This window comes from Myxocyprinus asiaticus, chromosome 1 (assembly GCF_019703515.2).
Source record: "Myxocyprinus asiaticus isolate MX2 ecotype Aquarium Trade chromosome 1, UBuf_Myxa_2, whole genome shotgun sequence".
Classification (NCBI taxonomy): Eukaryota; Metazoa; Chordata; class Actinopteri; order Cypriniformes; family Catostomidae; genus Myxocyprinus; species Myxocyprinus asiaticus.
Window position 1 is genome coordinate 54,803,352 of NC_059344.1, and position 26,302 is coordinate 54,829,653.

A 26,302-nucleotide genomic window follows, 5' to 3' on the forward strand; every position below is an offset into this window, starting at 1 on the left:
TAATATTGCTTTTATGTTGGTCTACAACGAATAGCTATGGATATCCTGTACTGAACAAAAGAATAATGTCAAGTAAAAGGTAATGTACAGTCAGCTGATCATTAATGCAAAATAAACCCCAACAGGGTGATCAGAAGCAGGTTTTGTATCATCCTGGCATTTCTTTTTTTTTTTTTTTTTCTCGATAATGATCGATTGAGTATCCTGCTTATTACCAGGCTACTTACCAAATAACTAAATAAATGGTCATAAAATATTGATTTGAGTTGAAATTCTTCTGCGATTGACCAACCAGGATCAAGTTTTCCAGAGAGCCATGCAAGAATTTCCAATAATCAATGATTCAGTTCATGCATTTATTATTTTGCAACTACAGATTTAGGCAAATCAAAACATCAAGTATAAACTGGGAAATTAACAGCTAACTGTGAGTGTTAAAAAACATGGTTTTACCTTTTCACCCCGTTCACCTCTTTCACCCTGTTGGAAAAGACATTAGGGGGTGTTAAACAAACAGTGGTTAGAGACTCCCGGATTAGGATGTATTGAAGCCTCAAGCTAAGTGAGATCACATCTGGGGTTAAATTCACATTCAGTTAAGATATGAAGCTCATGTTACAGATGCCCATACTGCATGACCTCTAGAGTAATAAACAAGGAATGCAATAAACGTCATCTCACTTATATAAATTTTACACACTTTCAGACAAGGTCTAAGCTTAATACATACATCAAAAACACATCACATATTTGCATCAACCCACTTTTTATACAGTAGATCAAATAACATGGGTTGACAAATGATCTGCATTTCATGATATTGAATGACATGGTCACATTTGACGTTCAGATCCAAATGCACCTCTAATAGTCATAAAATCTACTGATTTATGGGGAAAAAATATAGCCACGATTTCCATGGAACTTGCAATGGGAATGGATATGTTTCCATGAGATATGAAATCGACCTAGTAATCTCATGAAATTGTGCCACAAACCTTGGCGCCAGGGATTCCATGTAATCCTGGCGTACCCATATCTCCCTATGAATAACAGAACACAGTGACCTATTTAATGGGCCTATCTCACAGAGAGTCATATGAATTCTTACACATGGTTGGAAACGTTCCCATAAACATTGGCAATGGGAATTAAATGTGTAGTATCAAAGACTCATAAAAGTACATACTTGCATGTACTGTATTTTTAATAACAACTCTTAACTACATCCCCAAAACAATGCATTTTGGCATGTGCACTGTAAAAATGATAAGATACTTTTTGAAGCACTCTGGGGTTCCTCAGATGCCACACTGGCAGAATCATCTGGAGGACAACTAGACACTCTTTAAAAGAGCCTTAACTATCTTATTTATGTATTCAAAAAAAATCTCAATGTTTATTTCAAGTCCCTTGAAACATTTCCCTTTATGATGGGATTACCAAAGTAACCATTGACAGTCCTTGGAGTTTTTTTTTTTTGATTTTTCCCCTTTTTCACCCAATTTGGAATGCCGAATTCCCAGTGCGCTTTTAAGTCCTCGTGGTCGCGTAGTGATTCGCCTCAATCCGGGTGGCAGAGGACGAATCCCAGTTGCCTCCGCATCTGAGACCATCAACCCGCGCATCTTATCATGTGGCTTGTTGAGCGCGTTGCCACGGAGACATAGCGTATGTGGAGGCTTCACGCCATCTACTGCGGCATCCGCGCTCAACTCACCACGTGCCCCACCAAGAACGAACCACATTATAGCGACCACCCCATGTGACTCTACCCTCCCTAGCAACCGGGCCAATTTGGTTGCTTAGGAGACCTGGCTGGAGTCAGTCCTTGGAGTTCTTTAAAGTTTTTACAGGAACTAAGAATAAGTTTCTCAGGCCATGTCCACACTAATTTGTTTTTAGTCCAGTTTAGCAGAGAAAGCTTTCTAAAACCTGCAAGTGTCTGTTACAAGTCCTATTACTGCTAACTTTTTTATTACATTTTGTGAATTACATGTTTCTATGCTGAACTCTCTAAACAGCATTTAAAGAAGAGACCCTGGTCTGTTCATAATTGAAGTGCACTGCATCTGACATCCATTTCATGAGACCTGGCATCCAACAGTTCGACCATTTAGGACTCTGAACCCTTTGTTGTTTCAAAAGTGAGTATTGCTTCCACCAGGAAATGGTGTTTCTCTGTTTCCTATTAATGCATGTCCTGCCTCAGTTTTAATGCATTTCTAAATGCTTGTGAAGACTGCAAAGCTGGTGTTCATCAGTCTCCCTCACTCTACTAGATGAGCAACAATGCAACACAACCTTTTTCTTATTACAGTGTTTACGTTTGGATGAAGTTTTGGCCTCACAGCTAGCATCCTTGTCGAATTTCAAAACATGCACTTTTCAAGATAAAACTAAAGGCATAAAATAAGTTCAGACTCTAAACCAAGTAAATGACTTATGACTTTGTGGTTTATCAATTCAAATCTGCCTTAATGTTTTACTATTACAATGATACTAGTCTAATACATCACGTAAATGATGCATTTGGCTTTGTGTAGTTCCATTTTGGATGAATAAATAGAAAGGAACATTTTATTCTTTTTGACACTGCCAGCTAAATATGGGGTGTTCCTAAAGCTTAAAGTCAACATGAAATAAATACTGACCATATTTACTTTCTTAATGCATGTTCTTGGTCTTGTTGTGCAAGACTCATCGGTACACATTATTCCAAAGGAAAAAAAAGTTTGTTTTAGTAATCTTTGATCAAAATGTAATAACTTGCTGTGCCTTTTTGATGGATGTCACAAATCACTTTTTTCAACTTCTCTCTCCAACTGCTTGGCTCCATTCTGCTCTGTAACATTTCACTTTTCACAATCCAATCAATTCATTGGATAAAATCAAGCCCCACTCCACATTTTTATTTATTATTATTTTTTTTTTGTATCTTGTTTCACTAGTAAATATATCAGATTACATAAGTATTTGTTTTCCTGATGACTTTTAAGTAAAATATTAATTTTAATGAAACATTTTAATATTTATTGTATATATAAAAAAAGAATCTGTTATCTTACCTTTATTCCATCAATACCTGGAGTACCAGGTGACCCAATGGAACCCTAAAAGTAGAAAAACAAAAACAAAAAAACAATTCAACACAAAGTACTGTAAAACATCTCTGTGACCAGTTCAGATACCTCAATACATACTTGAGTTGCAGTGTAGAGAAGCTACTTTGAAACTGCAGCTTACCAAATGACAAACTACTAATAATTTAAAGTTAATAATTTACAGAACCTCTAAGCTTCTCTTTTGAAAATGTAGTTGGCAGAAAATAGCTATATACATTTATGATTCTGCATATTCGATTAATGAACTACATTAATGAATCGATATGTAATTTTTTCATTGCTAATTCTTTGAAAAACATTGTCTGAACCAACTGATTTGCTCATCCAAAGCTATCAAATGACTTAAAAGAACTTGGAATATAGCAGACACATCAAACTGACCAATTTTATTATACTTTTATGCTGCTTTTGTGTACTTTGTGGAAGTTTGAAAGCCTCAGCACCAATTCATTGAGTTCCACAAAACAAAGTCATATATATAGTGTTTGGAATGACATAAGGGTGAGTAAATGATGACAGAATCCTTAAATCTAGAAGGATTGCAACTTTTATTTACAGTAGTTACTCTCCAACTCTTTTAAATTGAAATTCCCAACTGTCTGGCACAAGTACTTTAGCTGCGGGAGAAAGAGCAAGTCCACACCAAGGTGCGAAACCTCTTTCCATTGCTAAACTTCATAAGACACAGAAGTGTGAAATGATTTACCTTCTTCCAAAATTGTGAGCAGTGCCTGAATAAACAATGTAACATTTCTAGAGCAGCAGGGAAAGTTTGGTATAGAAAGTGGGTGCTAAGTCTTAAAAAGACAATTAGTCTGCACTATTTAAATGGAAGGCCCTGTTGTGTTTATACACGCTCAGTGTGCTTGTCTAGACATGAGGATATTCACCTTATTAGTGGAATTTAATTACCTTACACTCTCTAAGTAATGACATGAGTGTCGTGTAAAAGCTTTGCTGCTTTTTATCTCAAGACCTGATATTTTGATTGCATGACAAATGGGCCTTTTTATTAAATTATTTCTCAGCAAGACATTTGGAGAACAGATCTTATTTTAATTTCTTTATAAATATCATCCAAAAGGTCAGCCACAGGACACACCCATACGAGGCCCTGAGGTGAGCCCAAATTGGGCCCCAATGGTTTGTGAGTCATGAACACATCAGTATGTCATTGGTCCCATTGTCCTGAGATGTCTGTCTGCGGCTGTCAGTTCAAACAGAAAGCTTCTAATGAGGTTACTTTGGAAAACACTGGCAGCTACCTGATGGCATGACAAAGTTAATCTGCCATTCATATAACCCCTTGTGGGGCTCCGAGGTTTTGTACTAATGCTCTGCTTTCTTCCTTTAAACAGTCTTTCTCAAGTTATTCAAGGGAGATATTTAGGGTGATTGGGTGCATGCAAGGCAATATTCCTCAAATATTCTCATTAAGGATTGTTCTAAACCCTTAACGCCAAGTAAAGTTCTTCAATTACTGGTAATTCAGCCGTAACTGCTTAATATACAGACTCTATTCAAACATTTTGTAGATAAATTCAGCTTTAAGTGTGCTATTTTTGGTTTTTGTTAGGTTTATACTTTTTTTTTTTTTAAAGTTAATTAGTTAATTAGCTAGTGTGTTTTTAACAGTTGACAAACTTTTGCAAATTACAGTCTTTTTCTTCTGGGAAAATGGACCAAATATACTGAAGACTCATCTTGGGTGTATGCACATTTTTGTCCAACAAAATTCTCTCTACAATGAGAAACTAAAGCCTACTGGCTATTTAAAAAGAAAGGGACAAACTCTTAAATAAGACCCAGCCAAACTTCCTGTGTCAATAGAATACACATGTCTTATCATGAAAATTAGTGGCATCTTAAAGAATATAGTTTGAAAATCTCTCTTTGACTCCCGATAAAAATTTCATGATTTAAAATGCTGAATTGTGATCAGTCTTTACGGCATTTACATTATTTAACCAGCTATACCATTTACACCGCAAAGACATTGCCATGGAATGTGCAGTGGTCATCATAACGCCAAACCAAAGAACCAAAACCCTAAGATTACCTCAAATTTAAACACATTTCTTTTGCTGCCTTGCACTGGTATTGGTACTGGTACTGGTATTCATTTTTATTTTTTTATTTTCAGGAAATGCAAATCTAGTGTAATTGTGGTATTATTGTGGAATCCTTTTGGCTTGGTATTCTACTCTGAAAAACATGAAAGAATTCCATGATTTATGCTGTTATGACAGGTATTTAAGGAAACAGTCTGACAGAGAGGAAAAGGATGAACCAGGCATAACCGACACCTCACATAATTTATTGTACCTGGACAAAACCACACTTCCTTCAGCCCGTGGTTTTCACCTAGCATTGATTTCTGATATCCATTTGTATTATTGGTTAAAATTCAACGAATGATCCTTCTACCATTTCTATTTGTTTATTACTGTAGATGCTTGGCTATGAATGCTTGCAATCAATCCTAAACTTCTGCAGGCTATTAGCCTGTTTTAATTATCAAAAAGCATAAACTTCCTGCATACCACAGTTCCCTATCTGTCACTCACTCGACGTTGTGTCATTGGGACCACCTCCGCCGGGTATCCCCCCACGGACCTCCCACTCCCCAGCACGCTCGTCTGCCCCAATCGGGCTTCCGGATGAGTCCGCCGGCTTGTCTCACGGCGAGTTCGACCTCTTATTCGGAGCCCGCAAAGGTGATCAGCTCTTGAGCGCAGCATCGGAGAGCGGGCTCGTGCAGTCAGACGCGGAAGCCTCAGCTGGGCTCCTCCCCTCGGGTGCTGTTGCCCAGTCACAGGCTGACGCGGAGATGATGGACATGCTTTCCCGGGAAGCCACGAGCATCGGGCTAAAGTGGAACCCTCCGCTCTCCCCTGAACCCTTGCGGCTCGATGATTGATTCCTGGGCTCGCGGCGCCGCTCACAGCCACGCCCCGCCCCAGTTCCTTTCTTCCCGGAAGTGCACGAGGAGCTGACAAGGTCATGGGAGGCACCTTTTACTGCCCGGTCCCGATCTTTCAGCTCACCCGCCCTCACTACCCTCGATGGTGGGAAGGCCAAGTGCTATTCGGCGATCCCCCCGGTGGATAAGGCGCTCGTGGTGCACCTATGCCCGCAGAGCACCGCCACCTGGCGTGGGCGCCCAAAGCTCCCGTCCAAGGCCTGTAGATTTACGTCGTCCCTGACGGCGAAAGCCTACGGTGCCACTGGACAAGCCGCCTCCACCCTGCATGCCATGGCTCTCCTGCAAGTTCACCAAGCCAAGGCGCTAAATGAACTGCATGACTGAGGAAAGAGCAAGCTCCTCCCGGTTCAGAGCATCTCTTTTCTTGGCTTGGAGTTGGACTCAGTCTCGATGACGGCACGCCTCACGAACAAGCACGCACAGTCGGTGCTGACCTGTTTGAAGGCATTCAGACAGAAGACAGCGGTTCCACTGAAACTGTTTCAGAGGCTCCTGGGGCAAAAGGCATCCTCAGCGGTGGCCACTCCGCTCGGTTGATGCATATGAGACCGCCTCAGCACTGGCTCCAGACTCGAGTCCCGAGATGGGCATGGCGCCACGGGACACATCGCATGGCCATCATGCCGGTCTGTCACCACCTCTTCAGCCCTTGGACCGACCTCACATTTCTATGGGCAGACGTTCCCCTAGAGCAGGTCTCCAGGCGCATCGTGGTAACGACAGACGCCTCCAAAACGGGCTGGGGTGCTGTATGCAATTGGCATGCAGCCACTGGCTCCTGGACGGGCCCGCGGCTGCATTGGCACATCAACTGCCTCGAGTTGTTGGCAATTCTGCTCACCCTGCGGAGGTCAGGGAGGACGAGGAGCTCACTTCAATCAAGAGGGTAGGAGACCTGAAAGCGTTCTCTGTCAGCGAAACGTGCCTGGAGTTCGGTCCGGGCTACTCTCACGTGATCCTGAGACCCCGAGGTTGTGCCCAAGGTTCCCACGACCCCTTTAAGGGATCAGGTGGTGAACCTGCAAGCGCTGCCCCAGGAGGAAGCAGACCCAGCCCTGACGTTGCTGTGTCCGGTGCATGCTTTACGCATCTATTTGGATTGCACGCAGAGCTTTAGAGTCTCTGAGCAGCTTTTTGTCTGCTTTGGTGCACAGCGGAAAGGAAGCGCTGTCTCCAAGCAGAGGATCGCCCACCAGCTCATTGACGCCATAACAATGGCATATCACGCTCAGGACGTGCTGCCCCCGGCAGGGCTATGAGCCCATTCTACCAGGAGTGTGGCGGCCTCCTGGGCCTTGACCAGTGGCGCCTCTCTAACAGACATTTGCAGAGCAGCGGGCTGGGCAACACCCAACACCTTTGCGAGGTTCTACAATCTCCGGGTGGAACCGGTTTCATCCCGTGTAGTGGCAGTCACAAGCAGGTAAGTCCGGGACAGCTGGCCGGGTGTATCACATGTGCATAGCGCCTTTCACCTCCCCTGAGCTGAAGACGTGCAATGTTGACTCCCAGTAGTGTTCACAAACTGTATTCCCTGGATGATTTCCTCCGAGCCCTGTGGCAGACGAGTTTGCGGAGAAACTCGCTGTCGGTTCAGTACATGTGCTAACTAAGCCCTGTACTGGGGTAGGTGCTCTGCATGTGTTGGTTCCCCATAGGTAACCCCATGTGATGTATATCTTCCGCTAATTCATTTCTCTGTTGGTAAACTGCATCCTCCTTGGGCAGAGGCCCCTCTGCCCCAGTCACCATGTTTGTAGAAACTCCTCCCCCGTAGGGTAGGACCTACCATGGGACTTCTCCACATGACATACTTCCGACAAAGCTCGGCAAGACCATGTGACGTATTTCCACTCAAAATACCCCTCCCCCTCTCTGGGTGGGGTGTGGTCTCCACGGTGTCTTCCCCTTGGGAGGGACACCCCCCGACGTAGACCTGGTGGCCCCAGTCAGTTAACTCTTTTTCTGGGGAGAGGAAAAAAAGAGGATAAGAGGCCACGACTGGGCTAGCCTGTCTCTATCTTTTGGGCAGTCGACTTGTCCCCAAAGGGCCATTCGACACTCATAACAGCGTTGGGGGAGGTTACGTGTCGGCCTAGTGTGCTGGCTACGAGGAAAACAGTGGTCTGCCAGTCACACACCGCCAATTCACGTAACACAGTTCAGCCAGTTGTGGCGTTTCGTATAGGGACCCCTAGTGTCACTACATTGACACAACGTCGAGTGAGTGACAGATAGGGAATGTCCTGGTTACTTGCGTAACCTCCGTTCCCTGATGGAGGGAATGAGATGTTGTGTCCCTCCTGCCACAATGCTGGACTACCCACTGAAATGGCTGGGACCTTGTCTCGGCTCCTCAGCACAAAACCTGAATGAGTGGTTGCATACCAGCTCCTTTTATACCCGTATGTTCAGGGGAGTGGTATGCAAATACCACTCGCCAATTTTCATTGGCCTTTAATCAAAGACCGGAGGTGTTTCGGGCTCCCAAGAGTGACCCCTAGTGTCACTACATCGACACAACGTCTCGTTCCCTCCATCAGGGAACAGAGGTTACACAAGTAACCAGGACGTTAACACTTCTGACACTTTTCTGTTAAAGCATGATTTTCTGCAAAGCTGCTTTGAAACAATGTGTGTTGTGAAAAGTGCTATACAAATAAATATGACTTGACTTGACCTGACCTGACCTGACTTGACTTCTAGCGAATAATCCTTAAAGACATTATATATTTTTACTAGGACACATGATATTGAAGCCACAACAATGCATACGCCATTCAAATCACCTCATTACCAAATTTATGTGTTTCATGAATCTTTAGATTTACAACTGTGATTCTGTGTAACAGATGATGACTTCAACTGTACCTTTGCTCCTGGAGGGCCCTCAGGTCCCTGAAAAGGAAAAGAAAAATGACAAAAAAAGGAATTAAGACTTGCACCCAAATGCACCCTAGGCCCAAGGGCATAGATTTGGCTTGAACAACTTGCTTGAATCTATGCCCCTGCCAAGGCCCTAGGGATTTTGGACAAAGTCCCCCATTTCGCTTAAGGAGGAACACTCTTTCTCACTGTTTTGTTCTGTAACTTGACTATTTCTGCTGAATAACTATTATGACTTTAATGAGGCCTGCATTAAGAAAACTATTCGTGATAATATTCTTAAATCAGTTTTCTTTGGCAATGTTAGCACACTGTGATATCTAAATATATTTATCTGAGCTCAACCAAGAAAGGCGAAGGCTGTTGGAAAGCATCATTATACCTAGATCCAAAAAGAAAAGCCACTGCCTTGTCTACTTGCTTCAAGCATTAACCAAAAACTTATTTGGCATCTGTGCACTGGCAGGCCGAGTCTTATGTAAATTGCAAGTCAAATCTCCCTCCTGGTTAGCAAAACAGAGCTTTCCAGATAACTGAACTTGTTATACAAAAAGCATAACATCAGGTTAGAAAGCAGAGAACACTTTGAAGCCCTACAGTAGGTTTACACAGTGGCCTCAGAAATCTGGACTGGAGACAAAGGTGGAACAGAGACACAAGGTGCATTAGCTGTGGCAGGGCACCATGCTACCTCACTATGCTGTCATAGCACACACATAGTTCCAAAAACATTGGGCTATTCTGGCTGGAAGTGCACTTGGCTCATCACAGCAGTATTCACCGCACGGGATCCAAGAGCTCTTCGGATCATGCACCAGCACAAGCCTAGAGACCTGCAGCAACAAGGGGTTTGGAAAATGTGCATCAGCAGTGAGCCCCTGCTGGTAGATGGAGTAACTACACCAGCTTGGGGCAAAAATCCTGTTTGTCTGTTGATGGCCATTCAAAAGTAGCTGTGTACTCTGATGAAATACATGTTTTAGTAAGCAACATATACATTGCAAAAAAAAAAAAAAAAAAAAAAAAAAAAAAGCATAATATTATAATAGATGTTTCATCAGTGACTGCAATTGCTCAAGCACTGGCAAGATAGTCACAATTGAAGGGCTTGGGACTTTGTATGTTCTCATGGTGCCATCAGAAAATCAATATTGTCAGGATGACATTTTCCTGCAGGTCCAGAATTATAAGTCACACTGCATTTACAGCTCAGGGGACTGGCTCAATAAAAATGTTAGTTTGTTGGAACTGAGTGCCCATGAAGCAAAGATGGCAGCATCCAGACCATTTACTTCCAGGGCTTTATGCCCCAGCATGGCAACTCAATGGCATTTGCCAGGCTGATGTATAAAGCCCCGGAAGTACAAAATCTGAATGAATGGGAATGCTAACAGATATTTTTCTCCAGGTAACTTAGAACACTTTGTGCACAAGCAGCACTGATTTCTATAATAAAAAAGTCTAATAAATAAACGTTGGTCCTCTTTACGACCACCAGGATGAATCATTGTGTATCCTGCAAGTGTTCAAGACATGCTTTGGGAAACATGTCCACAGACATTATATTACTGACCATATTCCAATCAATTAACTTTAACGAACTTGTCCCAGCCCTCCGTAAACCTCTCTTGATTGTAGAGGCATTATGAAGGAAATCACCATCATTACGATAGACTGCAGCCTTCAATAATGACAAATCATTCATATATAATATAGTCTGTCTCTGTGGCTAGTCAGGTACAAACGATTTTAAGTAGAACTTCAAGCATCATAATATGTGGGCTACTGGTATAATAATAGTACTGCAAATTACTAACAGACTGAATATAAAGTGTTTTGGAGAGATTGTTGCTGGATTTTAATGTATTTTTCCGGTGCTGTCAAGGTTGTATATAAGGCTTTCTTCAAGTTCCATTCCAAACTCTTTATTTTTTAAATCTCTCAATAGCGTCATAGACAGACATTCCTTTGAATACATCTTCAAATTTGCAATCTATAGCCACAAAGAATTATTTGCACTTCAAAGCTATGCCAAATTAGATTTAATTCAATATATTCTGACAACAAACACAATCTACTGCCAAAGACCACAGGAACAATTGAACAGTAATTCTTACCTTTGCTTATTTTAATGTTTATACAGTAACTGACATTTCTTTGACATTACAATTTATATATATATATATATATATATATATATATATATATATATATATATATTACAAATGATGTTTTTAATTAAATTATTATATTTTTTTTAAGATATTACATTTCTTTTATATAATGTAAACCCTTTAGCTAAAGAACATTTATAACTAGAAATATGATCATATCAGTCCCATTTTATCGTCACTTCATTGGCTACCTGTTAAGTATGTATTAATTTAAAAATTTTGTTAATTACTTATAACGGTTTGAATGGTCTAGCTCCTCAGTACTTAAGCGACCTTCTATTACGCTATACTCCATCGCGTTCATTACGATCACAAAATTCCGGCCTGTTAATAATAACAGAATAACAAAACCCACAAAAGGAGGGAGACCCTTTTCCTGTTTGGCTCCTAAACTATGGAATAGTCTTCCTAGCAGTGTATGGGACTCTCCAAAACACTCTCTCAGTTTAAGGGTGGGTTGCACCAATAAGGATTAAATTAAGCAGAGTTTAGAGCTAATCCAGGGTTTGTTGATCCAAGTTTTATTTTAATTTGAGTTGTGTTGTAACACAATTTTAAATACGGTTAAACAAATCAGAGATTCAACTTTTAACCCGTGATTAAAACGGTCACCTGTGATAAATTTCGTCCGCCATGATGGATTCTGAATTTAGCAGTCGTAGATCGTTAGTACACAGGGCTGATCAAGGAGGTTAAGAAAATGTTGCAGCAGCGTGTACAGTGTCACAAGCTTTCAAATATGGCATCATAATTTAAGAAAAAAGGACCACACGGGTCTCGGATTGACCGCCTCTATTGTGGCCAGAAATGAACAGCCCAGGCTGCCGACTGAAACGAGTATAAGAGAGGAGGGGAGCAATAAAGATCACCTGTCACTTGTAACCATTCTCGTTAAATGCCGAAATTACACTTTATTACTCTCACTTCTCCTTGAGAGACCTGTCTCTGTCCAGTGTCTCTGCATGTAAAGGATGGGGAAGCAGGTAATCGAGACGAGCTACCGCACTCGCAGACCGAATCTGAAAGCAAACATTGCGGCCAACGGCCCAAAATTTCGGAACATAATAAACATAAATAATATGATAAACATCTCTCAGAGTGCTAACTGCACATCCACTGTTCGTTTACCTAGTCATTCATGTTTAATTGTAGGTCTGTTTTTTTATTTAAACCACCTAAACTGCAATTTTAATGTTAATCCCTAACTGAGATTTAAATCGGGATCAAATTGATGGTTAAAATGTAACCCTGATTATTTTTAAACAAGGTTTAAAGTTTGGTGCAACAAAATTATCAGATAAATCTTGATTTAATCTAAATTTAAGATTAATCCTTGTTGGTGCAACCCACCCTAAATCTAGACTAAAGGTCTCTTCAGCCAAGCATACACCTAATGTTTCCCTCAACTCAAATGCTGCATTAGTCAGGGCTGTTGTAACCAGAAACACCTCTCATATTTTATAACCCTGCTATAAAGTGAATGGCATCTACTACGCTAATATTATACAATTTGTTTCCCTGTCTTAACCTCAGGATACATATCCCAAGATTATCAGAGCCTGCCAGATCCAGCTCCGGTCCTGCTCGATGTCTGATTCCACAACTATGTGTCACTGAGTGATGACTACTAACTGCAGGCTATGCCAGTCATACATCACTTCAGTCTTCAGTCCAACCATAAATGGGATACTTCACTGCCTGAACCTTGGACTTAGGTTGGACTTCACCTGAAATGAACTGCCACAAGCTTCCAGCCGGACTGTGATGCACCTCACTGACCTCTGCCTGCATCATTTTGGTCATAGGATGGACTACACTCTCACTTAAAATGGAATACAGACAATAAATTAACTGCCAACTAAACGCTTCATCAGCCAAATAACAGGACACTTCCATGTTCAGTTTGGGATGGAATTCCATAATTGTCATTAGCCTTACCATTCATACAAAATCCTTTGTTTTAAATACTGGCCACCAACATCTACTCAGTTTACTAATTTAAAGCAAAAATTTTATTACACAAAGATAACTAATATTGGCATTATATTAATGCTTTTTAGCCAGAGGGGAACTGGCCCCCCGGTTAAGCCTAGTTTCCCCCAAATGTTATTTTTCTCCATTAACTACATCTTATGGGGGACCACAGTTGCCTTTGGCTTACACACTGGGGGCCTAACAACAAATAATATATGTATATACTGTATATACAGTATGTATTTTTAAGGCATAATCTACAATAATGGTTTTTTTTTATTTTATTTTAGATTTTTTTTTTAATCAAACTGCACATATGAAGACTTTAAGACATTACAGACATTACAGCAGGGCCGGATTAACAATATGGGCAATTGGGCACATGTCTAAGGGCAACACATCCAGAGGGGCACCACACAATGGTATTTCTTAAACTGCCTTAGGTCCATTTTTGATTTCAATGGTAATTAATGACATCCAATGACATATAAAACTATCCGAGATTTAAACCTGCAGGAAGAAAACTTTGTGTTTCATAGAACACAGTCAGTGGTTGACATCATTTGCAAATTTGGTCTGTTCTACACACAAAACTAAAGTATTCATTTTGAAAACATGAAATATATCACATGAGTCTTATGGCGCTAGGAATGATGGTGAGTAAACAATGTCAGCATTTTTGGTGAGAAATCCCTGTTCATATTTTATTGTTTACTTTGTTTATATTTCACAAAAATATGATTATACTGTTATTGGATATTATATGTAACTATTAGTACTTTATAAGTAACTACAACAGCGTTCAGGCTGCACACCAGCAGTGCTTTCTTGTGAAAACTGTTTATAATTGCTCGATATTGTGTGGTCTTATGTGCACCCTGCATTACTCCATGTGAACATGTCAGGCAATGAGTTATTGAGTATTAGGCCTATGTGTGATGTGTATATGTGTGATTTTGGAGGCGGGGCATGGGGGCACTATGTGTTCGTGCCCAGGGGCGCTAAGGAGTTTTAATTCAGCCTTGCATTACAGCTTCATTTTCTACAGCATACTTTTCTGTAAAGCTGCTTTGAAATGATGTGTGTTGTGAAAAGCACTATACAAATAAATAAATGACTTGGCTTAACGGTCTTCAACTTAAGTTGTCTGATACTGTACTTAAGAAGTACGCAGTTTCTACAAAAATGTCCATATGCATGATCCTAAATGTGACACCTTATGAGTAACCATAGTTCCAAGTGATGCTCCACATTTAGCCTTTGAAAAAAATTCAAACTGTTTACCTACTCCTCCCCATTAATGCGATCTTTGTGCAAGGCTGCAGAACTCTGGGGGGAAAGAGCATCTTGTAATTTCCTCCAGAGACCTTGTGGCACTGATGATTCTAAATAGATTTCTTCAAATATTTCCTTCCCTTCCATACTCTGAGAGAGAGCTTAATTGTTCTAGCCAGCACCACATTCCCTGGATGTCTTTGTATAAGGCAGATTTTTGCATATCTTACATCAGAATCAACCACTGTTAAGAAACTAAACCACTGTGGTGAATTTGATCTTGGCAAGTGAGCATCTCTCACCCTGAAAGGCATTCTTCTAAAGCACAGAATTTGCCCCATAGTGTTTTCTTGAATACAACAGTTATAGGTTAACATCTCCCAGACCAAATGTTCACTCGGAACCCCTGAAGCCAATAGGAGCCAAACGCCAATAGGAGCTACTGACAACCCACACAGTGAGAAGTCTCGTTTTGCATCTTTTATGCCTGTAATAATGCCAACTCACCTCACTCTTAACAAGACACATTAATCCTCTAACAACTTCAGTATATCTCAAAGGTTTAATTTGCTCACTTTAAATACATATTTCTTGCACATGGAGAAATTTTCAAATGTAAGTTTTTTTAAAGAAATATTTTAGGCTTGAGGTTACATTAATACCTTAAGGTGTTGATTCTCCAAGGTGGTACAGTAAAATATTTCCCTTAATTTCTGATAACCTGTTTTTACCTCATTAGTGTTAGTTCATGGGCCCATTACAAGGTTTGAATCGTACCGACTCACTCTAGACTATGTACTACATACTACACCATAAGGAAATATTGTTATAAGGGTAGTTGACACAAAAAATGTCCTTAGACGTTTAATCCACTTACAGATTTTAGTTTAAAATTTTATGAAGGTAAGGAAAAGTGTGTTTCTTAGATCATTTATACCATTTTTAATCACTTTTGGCCTTCACTTATTTGACTTAAATGGTCCTGTGGTGTACAGTACACATAACTACAAATAGTCTCTCAATTAATATGAGACCATAAAAGCTGCATCCATAGTAAAGATAAAAGAATTGTCAAAATTCTGTTCAAAATAGTCATGGATGGAGTATAGAAGGTCACACCACAGGACATTCCAACTTCCCAAAAGTATATAATTCATGTAAACTAAAATGATAAAATGAAAAGAGCACTTTGTCAACTTGAAATTAAATTTCACCATATTTCGACAGTTGTTAGTGTTAACTATTCAACATCTTGAGGGAACAGATATCTCCCTCTAGTCTAGTTAATTTACTCTGTTCTCCTCCAATCATCCGATTCAACTCTGTAGACTAGTTTATGGCCTTGGATCACACTTACCACTTCATTAATGAAACCCCTACATTCTTGTGAAAATTCAAATGACCATAATTGTATTTGTCCCTTTCTTTATGATCTTTTTATGTGGGCATTTTCATTAAATGCCTTATTTGTTAAACACCAAAAGCAGTATCCAACTGCTGTTTACTGGGACGGTTTAGCCCCATAATATGTTTCATGTGTGAAAATAAAATGTTTAACATGGTATCATGAATAGGCTGCTCTGACTCAAACTGCTTCTTATAAATAATTCCTGGAATTCCTAAATCTAGTTTACAGGGACACTCTAAATGTGAGGCAGCTTTCCATGAGTAAAAAACACTTGTTTCTAAAATTACTTTGAAGACTGACAACAACAACTAGAATGACTAGCTCTAAACCTAGTAAAATTGTTTAAGGAAATTTTAGGCTGTAATGCAACTCAGTTTTTTTGTCAGTCACTGAATGATGGCGTGCAGCAAATGTGACAGCACATAATTTTTCCAGGAAGTAGCATATGGTCCTCCTGTTATTTCCCTAGACAGATGTAAAAGCTCTTTAGTCACACTGTTTCTGTTATAAATGTGGTTTTATGGGTCAAAAACAGGCCCTCTGTGATCAATTAGCATAACATTCATTATTATAATCAAAACCTCTTTTGAATCTTTTCTGGTTCTAAATAATTTAGCTATAAACTAGATGTCTGATTAAGAACGAAATGAATAACTCCCTACAAAAGAACAAATGACCTGAATTTGACATCTAATCTAGCATTGCCTTTAACTGTGAATGTATAGAAGAGATTAAAATGTTAGCAGGAGTTGTATATAATAAAAGATCTTATAATATACTGTAATAAGACACTTACCATTTGACCGATCTCCCCTGGGCTTCCAGGGTCTCCCTGTGAAGGCAAATATGTTATTTTCTTGTAAGAATATATAATTAAGAAAATCTATATTTAAGACATAACTGTCAAATGAATTATTGATTTACAATGCCCAATGAAACATGAAATATCTTATTGTGTCTCAAAAATAGTCTCAGTTAGAAAGCCATTTTCATAAAAGGTTGTAGAGCTTATATTGTTAAGATAATTTTATATAGGGAAAGGGTCAGTGTCTTACACCACCACATTGTCCAGAGGTGACAATAAGTGTCCGAGGTCTCCTTTTCATCCACATTTATATATATTTTCTTTGTAGATGTTTTTTTTTTTTTTTTTTTTTTTTTTTAAATAAGTTGGAAGCCAAGAATAATGTAGGAAGCTTAGAATAAAGGAATTTGACAATTTACATACTCAGAGTGACTCATAAATGGAGATCTATAAAAGATAGCCTCTCAAAGAGTCAACTTATTCCATCACAAACAAAGAACAGACACGTAGAGTGTTAAAACGTCGTTACACCACTTTCTGAGTAATGAATAACGGGACGGTTCAAAAACAACATAATGATCTTGCCTGGAATGAAAAAGATAAACAACACTTAATATTTTTACACTTTTGCCTTGGTCCAAACAAACGGTTCAAGGCCCTGTTGGGGTTTTATGAATGTGGATAATTGACAAGTTTTCTGTTTTTCATTTGTCTTTTTTATCTCTCAGTCAAAATGTACATATATTAAAACACCAGTCCATGGATAGCATTTCACATATGGGAATGGTTACCTTTAGTGAGAGATATCAATTGGTACAGAACAGATTATTTTTTTAAGCATGGTCTTTTGAGAGGAGCCACTGGGTGATGTTGAGCTATTAAGAATTTGTGGATGGGGACTGATTTTGTAGGTACTTACTTGGAGCCCTGGGACTCCCCGAGGACCATCTTTGCCTGTGTCCCCTGGGGGTCCCCTCGGGCCAGGAGGACCAGGAGGCCCAGGAGGTCCTGAGGGCCCCGCTTGACCCTGATCACCCTGTGGAAGTGATAATGTTGATACTGTAGGTCAAACAATATTACAACAATCATAAGACAATTAATGAAGCAAACATTAAAGTTGTTTTATGGAGTCAAAAGGGAGAGACAGAAAGAACACTGAAGAGCTATCACAAAGAACAATGGGACCTCTCTTTTCTCAGTAGAATTTAAATTAAACAACATTAGCAAAAGGCTTAAGCTCTAATGCATGCTGTCTGTATTAATCAAAGCATTTTTGATGATAGAGTTCAGTTCTACTTGTAGAATTTCCCATCACAATTGTGCAGCATAATTGCTGTTAATTATTTCCAGATTCATTTCAACGCCGAAACATTAATCATATTTATCAACACTTAGATTTCATTCATGCTAAACAATCGCACTGGTTGTGATGGGGAACAGAAGGAGCCATCTCTCAGTATTTAGCAGAACAATAACATCTGTGATTTATAACTCTTTTTGTCCTCAGTTTGCTTCTGTATCAGTTTACTTCTTGTCCTCAGTTTAATACTGTATTGTCTCTGTTGACAGGTAACCTATACTCTGTAATTTGTTGTTTAATCATGTGTACGAGATCACTAACCATATTTCCTTAAAGACGGCATACAGCAGACCTCTAGAATTCAACTCAGAACCTTCTTTTTTATTGCAGATGAAGACATGTAGAAATGCACACTTTGGCACAGTGATTACTCGATAATTTGCAATTTACAGTGGCTCCAAAAAGTTACTGGACACTAAAGCCACATTTAATATGAACTCAGTGTAGCTATATGAGCGTCTTTGCATTAGATAACAACATATTAAGCCAAGTGAAATCAAAAAGAATGCTAGACCTTTTCTTAGAGCTAACTTCACATTTTTGATTTTATGTTTATCTTGTCAATGTTATTATCTTATTAATATTTGCAGCATAATAAACATCAGCAGGTGTATTATGGGTCGTTCACACTGAACTTGCTTTTGCGTCTTTGACTGTTACATTACATTTTTTCAGTATCTCGTGCTGGACTGCTGGGTTTTCTAGATGCCGTGTCAAGTGAGAAATTACTAAAACTGTTAAAATGCCTCTCGAGACACCCGCGTTTTATTCCATTCGTTTGGCTGCATCTAGCTTTTTTAGCGCAAGTAAAAAAGTAAATACTGTAAATAAGTGCACCTTATTTACAGTAGCGCCATATTTGATTTCTGACGTGAATGAAAACAAGGTTGTAAGGGATAGACTTCCAGTCTCTTCAGTGGCATGCACTGTACAGTATAAATCTGTATAAATCTCACATTTAATTTTTCACAACAAATTTTTTTTTTTTTTTTTTTGTCCACTGAAATTTCTGAGCTGGATATAGCTGCAGGCCGACCTCAAAAAATGTTTCAGCAGAGGAATGATTCAAAACATTTTAAACAACAGTATTAGATATTGAAGAGACTGTAACACTATCTCTCACAACCTTGTTGTAATTCCAGTTGAAAATTAAAGATGGCGCTACTGTAGATGAGGTCATTGAGTCGGCACTTCATATTAACGATATTGTTGAAGAGAGTGTAACATTTTTCTTCAGTCACAGTCATACATTTTAAATGCTGCTTAAGATTATAAACATTTTTGGATGCATGTCAGTTCTGACATAAAAGCTGAAGAATTGAGAGCAAATGGTGGGCCAAAGAGAAGAAGCCCAGTCAGATAGAGTACTGAAAGAGAAAGAGAAAGCAGAATGTGGACAAGCACTACCTTAATGAGTCGACGTTTAATGAGTTGCTGATCGGCAGAAAGAAAGCCATGATTGATCTTAGGGAAGACCATCTGAGCAGGTGTGTGAGGTCAAAAGAGGTCGGAGGTCAAAGGTGAGAGAGGTTGGAGAGGAAACAGTTGCATGAGGTCCCGGAAGAAGGAAGAGGAAAAGAAAATAAAAAGGTACAAAAACAGATTAGATCAAGCAGTTGAGTCACACGACCTAATCCAGTGCAAGGACACCCACTCTGAGAGCGCCAACCCAAGGAAGCATGTCAACTTCCACTCAATGAAAGCACTGTCATCACAGTGTTCTTTGAAGCCAAGGCACACTCCAGGAACTGCACACACTGAAACTCATCATGTCGATTTATTAATCTTTGTCCATGGGCTCTCATTAAGATATTTGAATAGTCCTACCATCTCAAGGAGGCACCTGTAATTACGAGGGCAAAAAAGTAATTCTGTCGCCATAGATTGAAATATTCCATGGTATGACCCACTAATTATATGAGTATACTGTATTTCTGAGCATTTAAGCAAGTGGTGAAAGAATCATATTTTTGGGGGGTGGGGTAGATTTGTGGTGAACCAGAGGTATCAGCTCTGAATATATCTTACCACTTTAGTTTACCCTTTAATGCGTCTCTTTTAACTTTTTCCATTTGTAGAATCCATGCAGACACTGGCCAGACTGTTCGGTGGTTAGAAAATCTGAATCTTGTTTGTAATTAATAACACATCACTGGTTTATTAGAAGAAAAAAAAAAGAAAAAAAAAACTGTTGCTCTACTGTGAATGCACACATTCCTGTCACCACACTGCTTAATGGCACCCACGGAATTGGGAGAGCTGGAAGCTTAGGGTCATAATGCGAGAAAGTACTTTTTGATTGGTTGGACTGGATTTATCAGACGCAATTGTGTTTGGGCCAAGTCTGTCACCACATGGGCGCAGGGGACAAATACACTGTTGATATATCTCAGTGTGTGTGCCATCCATAGAGTTTGCCTGAGCCATTTGGCTGCGCCAACAAACCTTCACAGTCAGGATTTGATTGCTGTGTAATGCAGCCAGGGTGGGTAGACCAGGAAGTCCCTGGGGACAAACAGCACAGAAATGGCACAATACAAACACAAGCACACAGCATGACAATACAAGCCATTGACTCAAAACAAGCAGAGAGCACTCGGCTGTTTTTTGCATTAGTTTCACATTAGTTTGACTCATAATTTCAGAAGTTTAAACAAACCGTTCTTCTAATTGACAAAGAGGCGTTCACACACTGGCATTTTAATACGCTGAAAGAATTTTGATTTAATCTTAATAATACACTTAGCAAAACACAAATCATATTTATTTTAACTCATTTATTTTTGACATGTGCTCTTTTATTGTGTACCAATACCCCTAAAGCTGAAATGTCTTTGTTTGCGGTGTGGGATTTGCAATTTGATTCAAAATGCCTTAAAATCAAAATGTTTGAATAGTAAACTTGGATGTGTTTTTGCCCTAATGATAATAAATGGTTATTGGAAAATCTACTCAATGAAAGGTTCTATTCTAAATATGTAAAAAAAAAAAAAAAAATTGAATTGCATGGCTCATTTAGAAGATGGAAGCAAAAGAAACCACACCATCTTTTGTTTTGGTCACCATCTTCTGTTTTGGTGCTCAAGCAAAAAGTGCTTGCAAACAAAATACACTCACAAAACAAAATAGTAATAACTTGGAGTAAATGGGTCCTTTAGAAAATATATAAGCAAAGTTAATCACAACCACAAAAATGCATACAACCAAAATAAGAACAGGCAACTACAATGATAACTGGGTAATAGATTCTTGTGTTACACAGTACTTCTTCCATGGGTGCTGCCTCTGTTGTCCTTGTTTGTTTAATTTGTATGGAGACTGTAAGGCTTAGCACTGATCCCAATCACCTTTTACAATATGCCTGCAGTTAATTTATTCCAGCTTTGTGACCCACTAGCCACCATTATAAAAGCATCAATTCAACTGTAAGCATGCATTTGTTCTTACAGTTACATTATGTTCTCTAGCAGTGGGAAAGAAAAACATGTCTTGACAGAAGAGCAAGGCTAAAAATATTTTATGTTTTTTTTCTTTGTTCAAAGCAAGTGGAGAAGGCATTCAAATTTCCCCCAGACCCATTTACTATGTGTGGGTTAGTGAATTGCTCAGAATTTATAGATAGCTTACAAGGACAAGGGTGAGAATAGCATCATGATATTGGTTCACTTAGAATCCTAACAATTTGCAAATCGTTCTGTTTTGCTGCATCAGATGTTTTGTTTTGATGTGGGTTTGCATGTAAAGTATGTGCCTGAAGCTAAACAAATGTAATAGTAGTAAACTAAATTGGCTTTGAGACCAAAAACCAAACTGGCAATATTGAACAAGCGCACATGCTGCTAAAAGCCAATAGACTTTCCACTCATGAATATTCGAATGTGAAGGTATTCAAAATATTTATAATCGCTTGACTAATCCAATGAAAAGTCAGAATGAGCAAACTTCTGTGTGCATTTCATAATGTTTTTGTGGAAACGTGCATGCGTTGTGTGCAATGTTTTAGCACCTGATTTACTACAGCAATTATTCAAATCAGATAACAGTGCAAACATGCCCAAAGAAATTGTGCTAAACTTCAGTTGCACAGCACAGTTTCAGTTTTTGCAGGCTGGTTCAGAGTGCTACTGTAGGTTGTGCAGGATGCAGTACCACAATCTGGCATACTTTACAGGGACTGTACAACATTGATCCACCACTGTGTAAGGCACTTGAATTGGCTCTTTAAAATTCCCAAAGTGCGTTCGACTGCACTGCATGTCTGGATATATGCCCAGCTGTAATCCTTTTCTGTATCATTTGATCATCATTTGATAAATTCCCACTGCCATGATCAATGGAAAATGTATGCAAATGTCTCCTTAAAATAAAATTAGGTAAAACTTTCTATGAAGCCCATATTTATAATGCATTGTAAAGTCATTATAATGCATTATAATACTTACCTATTCATAGTTATACCTTAGAGTATAATGCATTATAACACCAGCAACATCCAATTTTATCTGCAGGAGTTCTAATGTATTATTTATATTTGCAATAGGTATGCTTTAAGTAAAGTGACAAAAGCAATGTCTTCTTATAAACATCCATAATATATTTTTAAGTGGTTATAAGACATTATAACTCATTCTGGAAATTGTATACATTACACATGCACAAAATACATAATAACACCCATTCAATGTAAATTTTGAGATATTACAAAAAACACTTGTAAAGCTACAAGGTTACAATATATCAGAAACTCTCTCTCTCTCTCTCTCTCTCTCTCATCTCTCTCTCACTCTCTCAATCGAAAGAAAAAAATGTATGTTGATGACACATTCAGCCAATTTTCTTGGGTGTGAAACCCCCCCAAAACAATTAAAAAATAAATACAAAAATAAAACTGATTCAATAAACTTAAATGTTTGTTAAAGTTATTTGGTGGCTTATTTCATAAATAACTTCCATTGTATAAGTTTGACTTGTAATTCATTGCATGTTACAAGTTTATGTTATGGCTGTTTATAAGAAGATATTGCTTTTGTAACTTTACTTAAAGCAGGCAAATACCACTTATAATATGATCATGCCATAAAGCCTTTTGACTGTTTACACTATGCTGCTTTTGCATGACAGCACTTATACGATTAACTTTATTAGCTTCTGCTGCTGTTAAAATAGGATGTTGCTTGTGTTATAATGCATTATACTCTTAAGAATAACTATGAATAGGGGAAGTCTTATTATGTATTAAACTGTAGTTATAATTATTTATGAGAAGTTATAACTTATTATAAGGTGTTATTACATTTACATCCTACTCTCCATAGGTGATAATAGTTAATGTGCCATGTTTTTCTGTATATTTTATGATTAAGGCACAGTCTATAATAAGCTAAATTTACACAGAAATTAGGTGTTTTTATACTGAAAAGTGTGACAACTTAATTTAAACACTTATTTCAGCACATTTAGCATCTGGTTAAACTGGAATGCGGGCGGTAAGTGAATAAGACGCAAGTTTTTGAGCTGAAATACCGTGTAGAGAGCACAACTGCTTAATGATCTTTGTTAGAGATGGACATCTTTAAAACTTCAAACACAATGAGCAGGACTACCATTTATGAATCATTGAGACCACACTCTAATAACCTTTGTAGAGTTAATGAATCGTGCTGAAATAACAGGCAACCATTTGTGGTCCAGACTCACACCTGTGACAGTACAGACAATTCTACCTGTTCACTGAGATTTTTAAAAATGTGAGTAAAGCGTGAGGGAAAGAAGACCACACATCTCCTTCAATGGCAGAACTACTGCACTAATTCATTTTAATGATGACACAAAGCCTGGGTGGCAACACTTGTGTTTGTATAGGCACTAATCAGTGAATGTTTTATTTGCTATTTATTCACCCTTTGACCTTATGATCCCTCACCATGGTAAATTTTCCTTTTGACAGCCATGACCCTGACATATGTGTAACCCCTTTTGCGGTTTAGTGGCTGTTACCACACTGTTCCAGGGCTTTAAGTTACAATGAAAGTGAGATATGGAGGTACATGCAGTTCAGTACTACACATTATCTTTGCTGCTTGAAGAAAAATTTTCAATTTAGAAATGGACATAACATTTTGGTTTGCCCAATAGGTCTAATATACTGTACATGACTGTGTGTACATTTGGTGGAGGTTATTAACATTAATCACATACTTTTCCCACCCTGCTCTGTAAATGTGCACATTTCCTTTCATATTTTCATAAGGACATAATAATATCTAGCCTAGCTCTTATGTGATCTAGTGAAGTTATGATGGCAAGTTAATTTCACAAACACACCCTGTCAACCAGTACAGACTTTGGTATTGTTAATGTGTGCTGATGGATTCGGTCGGTGAGGCCCAAGATTTTTTATAATTTTCCAGCTGCTGCAGACATAAATTGAGTTCTTTCACAGTGGAAGCTTTTGTTTCTCTGGTTAGACGGTGCAGACCATAAAGTGATCCTACAAATTAAATTTGAATGTAAGATCAGCATTGTAAGATTTAAGTTTCTAATCTCATGGTTTGGGAAGTCAAATCAATCTTTGTACAGTGAACCCTAAAATATATTTGGACACTTAAAACACTCGCTTAAGAAGACATGGATTATAACACTCAAGCCTCAATAATTAATTGTATGCTGCCTTTATTTCCTTTTTGGAGCTTGAACATTTTGGCTAGACTTACAAACACATCATACATCCTTCAAAATATTTTTGTTTCTGTTATGCAAAAGAAAGTTACATGTAAATGATGAGGGAATTTTAATTTTTGAGTGAATTATCCCAATAACTTCTTTAAAGGGATAGTTCACCCAAAAATGTAAATTCTCTCATTTTTACTCACCCTCATGCCATCCCATCTGTGTATGACGTTCTTTCCTCTCCTGAACACAAATGGAGATTTTTAGAAGAATATTTCAGCTATGTAGGTACATAAAATGCCAAATTTCTGACGCTCCAAAAAGCACATAAAGGCATCATAAAAGTAATCCATATGGCTCCAGTTTTTTAATCCATATCTTCAGAAGTGATATGATAGGTGTGGGTGGAAACAGATCAATATTTAAGTCCTTTTTTGCTAGAAATTGTTCTCCTTGCCCAGTAGGGGGCGATATGCACAAAGAATGTGAATCACCAAATACACAAAAAGAAGAATGTGAAAGTGAAAGTTAAAGTGGAGGTTGATTGAGCAGGGAGGAGAATTTATAGTAAAAAAGGACTTATATATTGATCTGTTTCTCACCCACTCCTATCATATCACCTCTGAAGATATAGAGTTAACCACTGGAGTCTGATGGATTACTTTAATGCCAACTTATGTGATTTTTGGAGCTTCAAAATTTTAGCACCCATTCACTTGCATTGAATGGATCAAAAGAGCTGAAATATTCTTCTAAAAGTCTTCATTTGAGTTTAGCAGATGAAAGAAAGTCATCCACATCTGGGATGGCATAAGGGTGAGTAAATGATGAAAGAATTTTCATTTTTGGGTGAACTATCCCTTTAAATAACTTGGTCTGCTATTTTGTTGGATAATGCTAAGACATTCATACATTTTTTAGTGTAACGTAAGTGTCCAAATACTTTTTGGGGCCACAATATATATTGTACCACTAAAACAATAAAGCCACGCAGTTAAAGAGAAATAATTCAGGAAAGATAGAGAGGTGACCTCAACTTACAGTAGTGAATAATTCCCCAAATATAAAGCCTTATTGTGTAAAGATACTAAATAAAATGTACAAGCTGTAGGAAGCCCACAAACTCTCACTATGAAATGTGGTAAATCAATACAAGAAGTTTTTCTATGAAAACCAGTGTGGGCAACTATCAAATATGGCTGACAGCATCAGATTAAGATGATTAAAATGACTTCTGTCAGGCCCACAGATGTGGCTTAGTCACATTAAATTTCAAGGAGTTAACCTCGGCTTGCTCTCACGCCTGGGTGAAATCAATTAAAGGCACTTTAAGCTGTGACCCCCTCAGAGTCTGTCCAAGATGATGATGCATACAGAGTAAATGCACCAAAATAAAGATCAGTAAAGGAAAGGGCACTTAATGCAGACAAATAGCCTTGATATGTTAGCGAGAAGTTGTGTTTTGCCCAACTGGAGAGTGATCATTTAAACTCAGCATACATGCAAGCATACAGGAATGAGATATGCAAGTGATTTATTTCATAATCTGCCAACTGTAGCAAATCACACTCTTCATAATCATCCTTTAAGAGGTGTGAATTTATCAAGCTGTCAAGCAAGTGAGCTGGAAATAATTATGT

General features: G+C 38.6%; 1 protein-coding gene across 1 annotated transcript in view; it reads right to left on the reverse strand.

The window, feature by feature from the left end:
• LOC127446652 (collagen alpha-1(XXV) chain) overlaps positions 1-26,302 on the reverse strand; it is a 256,471-nt gene that overhangs the window by 46,302 nt on the left and 183,867 nt on the right. The window contains exons 7-12 of the mRNA XM_051707759.1: positions 19,401-19,472; positions 17,553-17,669; positions 16,625-16,660; positions 8,983-9,009; positions 3,069-3,113; positions 454-480 (exon numbers count right to left, since the gene is read on the reverse strand). Coding sequence (XP_051563719.1) covers positions 454-480; positions 3,069-3,113; positions 8,983-9,009; positions 16,625-16,660; positions 17,553-17,669; positions 19,401-19,472 — 324 coding nt within the window. The remainder of the gene's footprint in view (positions 1-453; positions 481-3,068; positions 3,114-8,982; positions 9,010-16,624; positions 16,661-17,552; positions 17,670-19,400; positions 19,473-26,302) is intronic.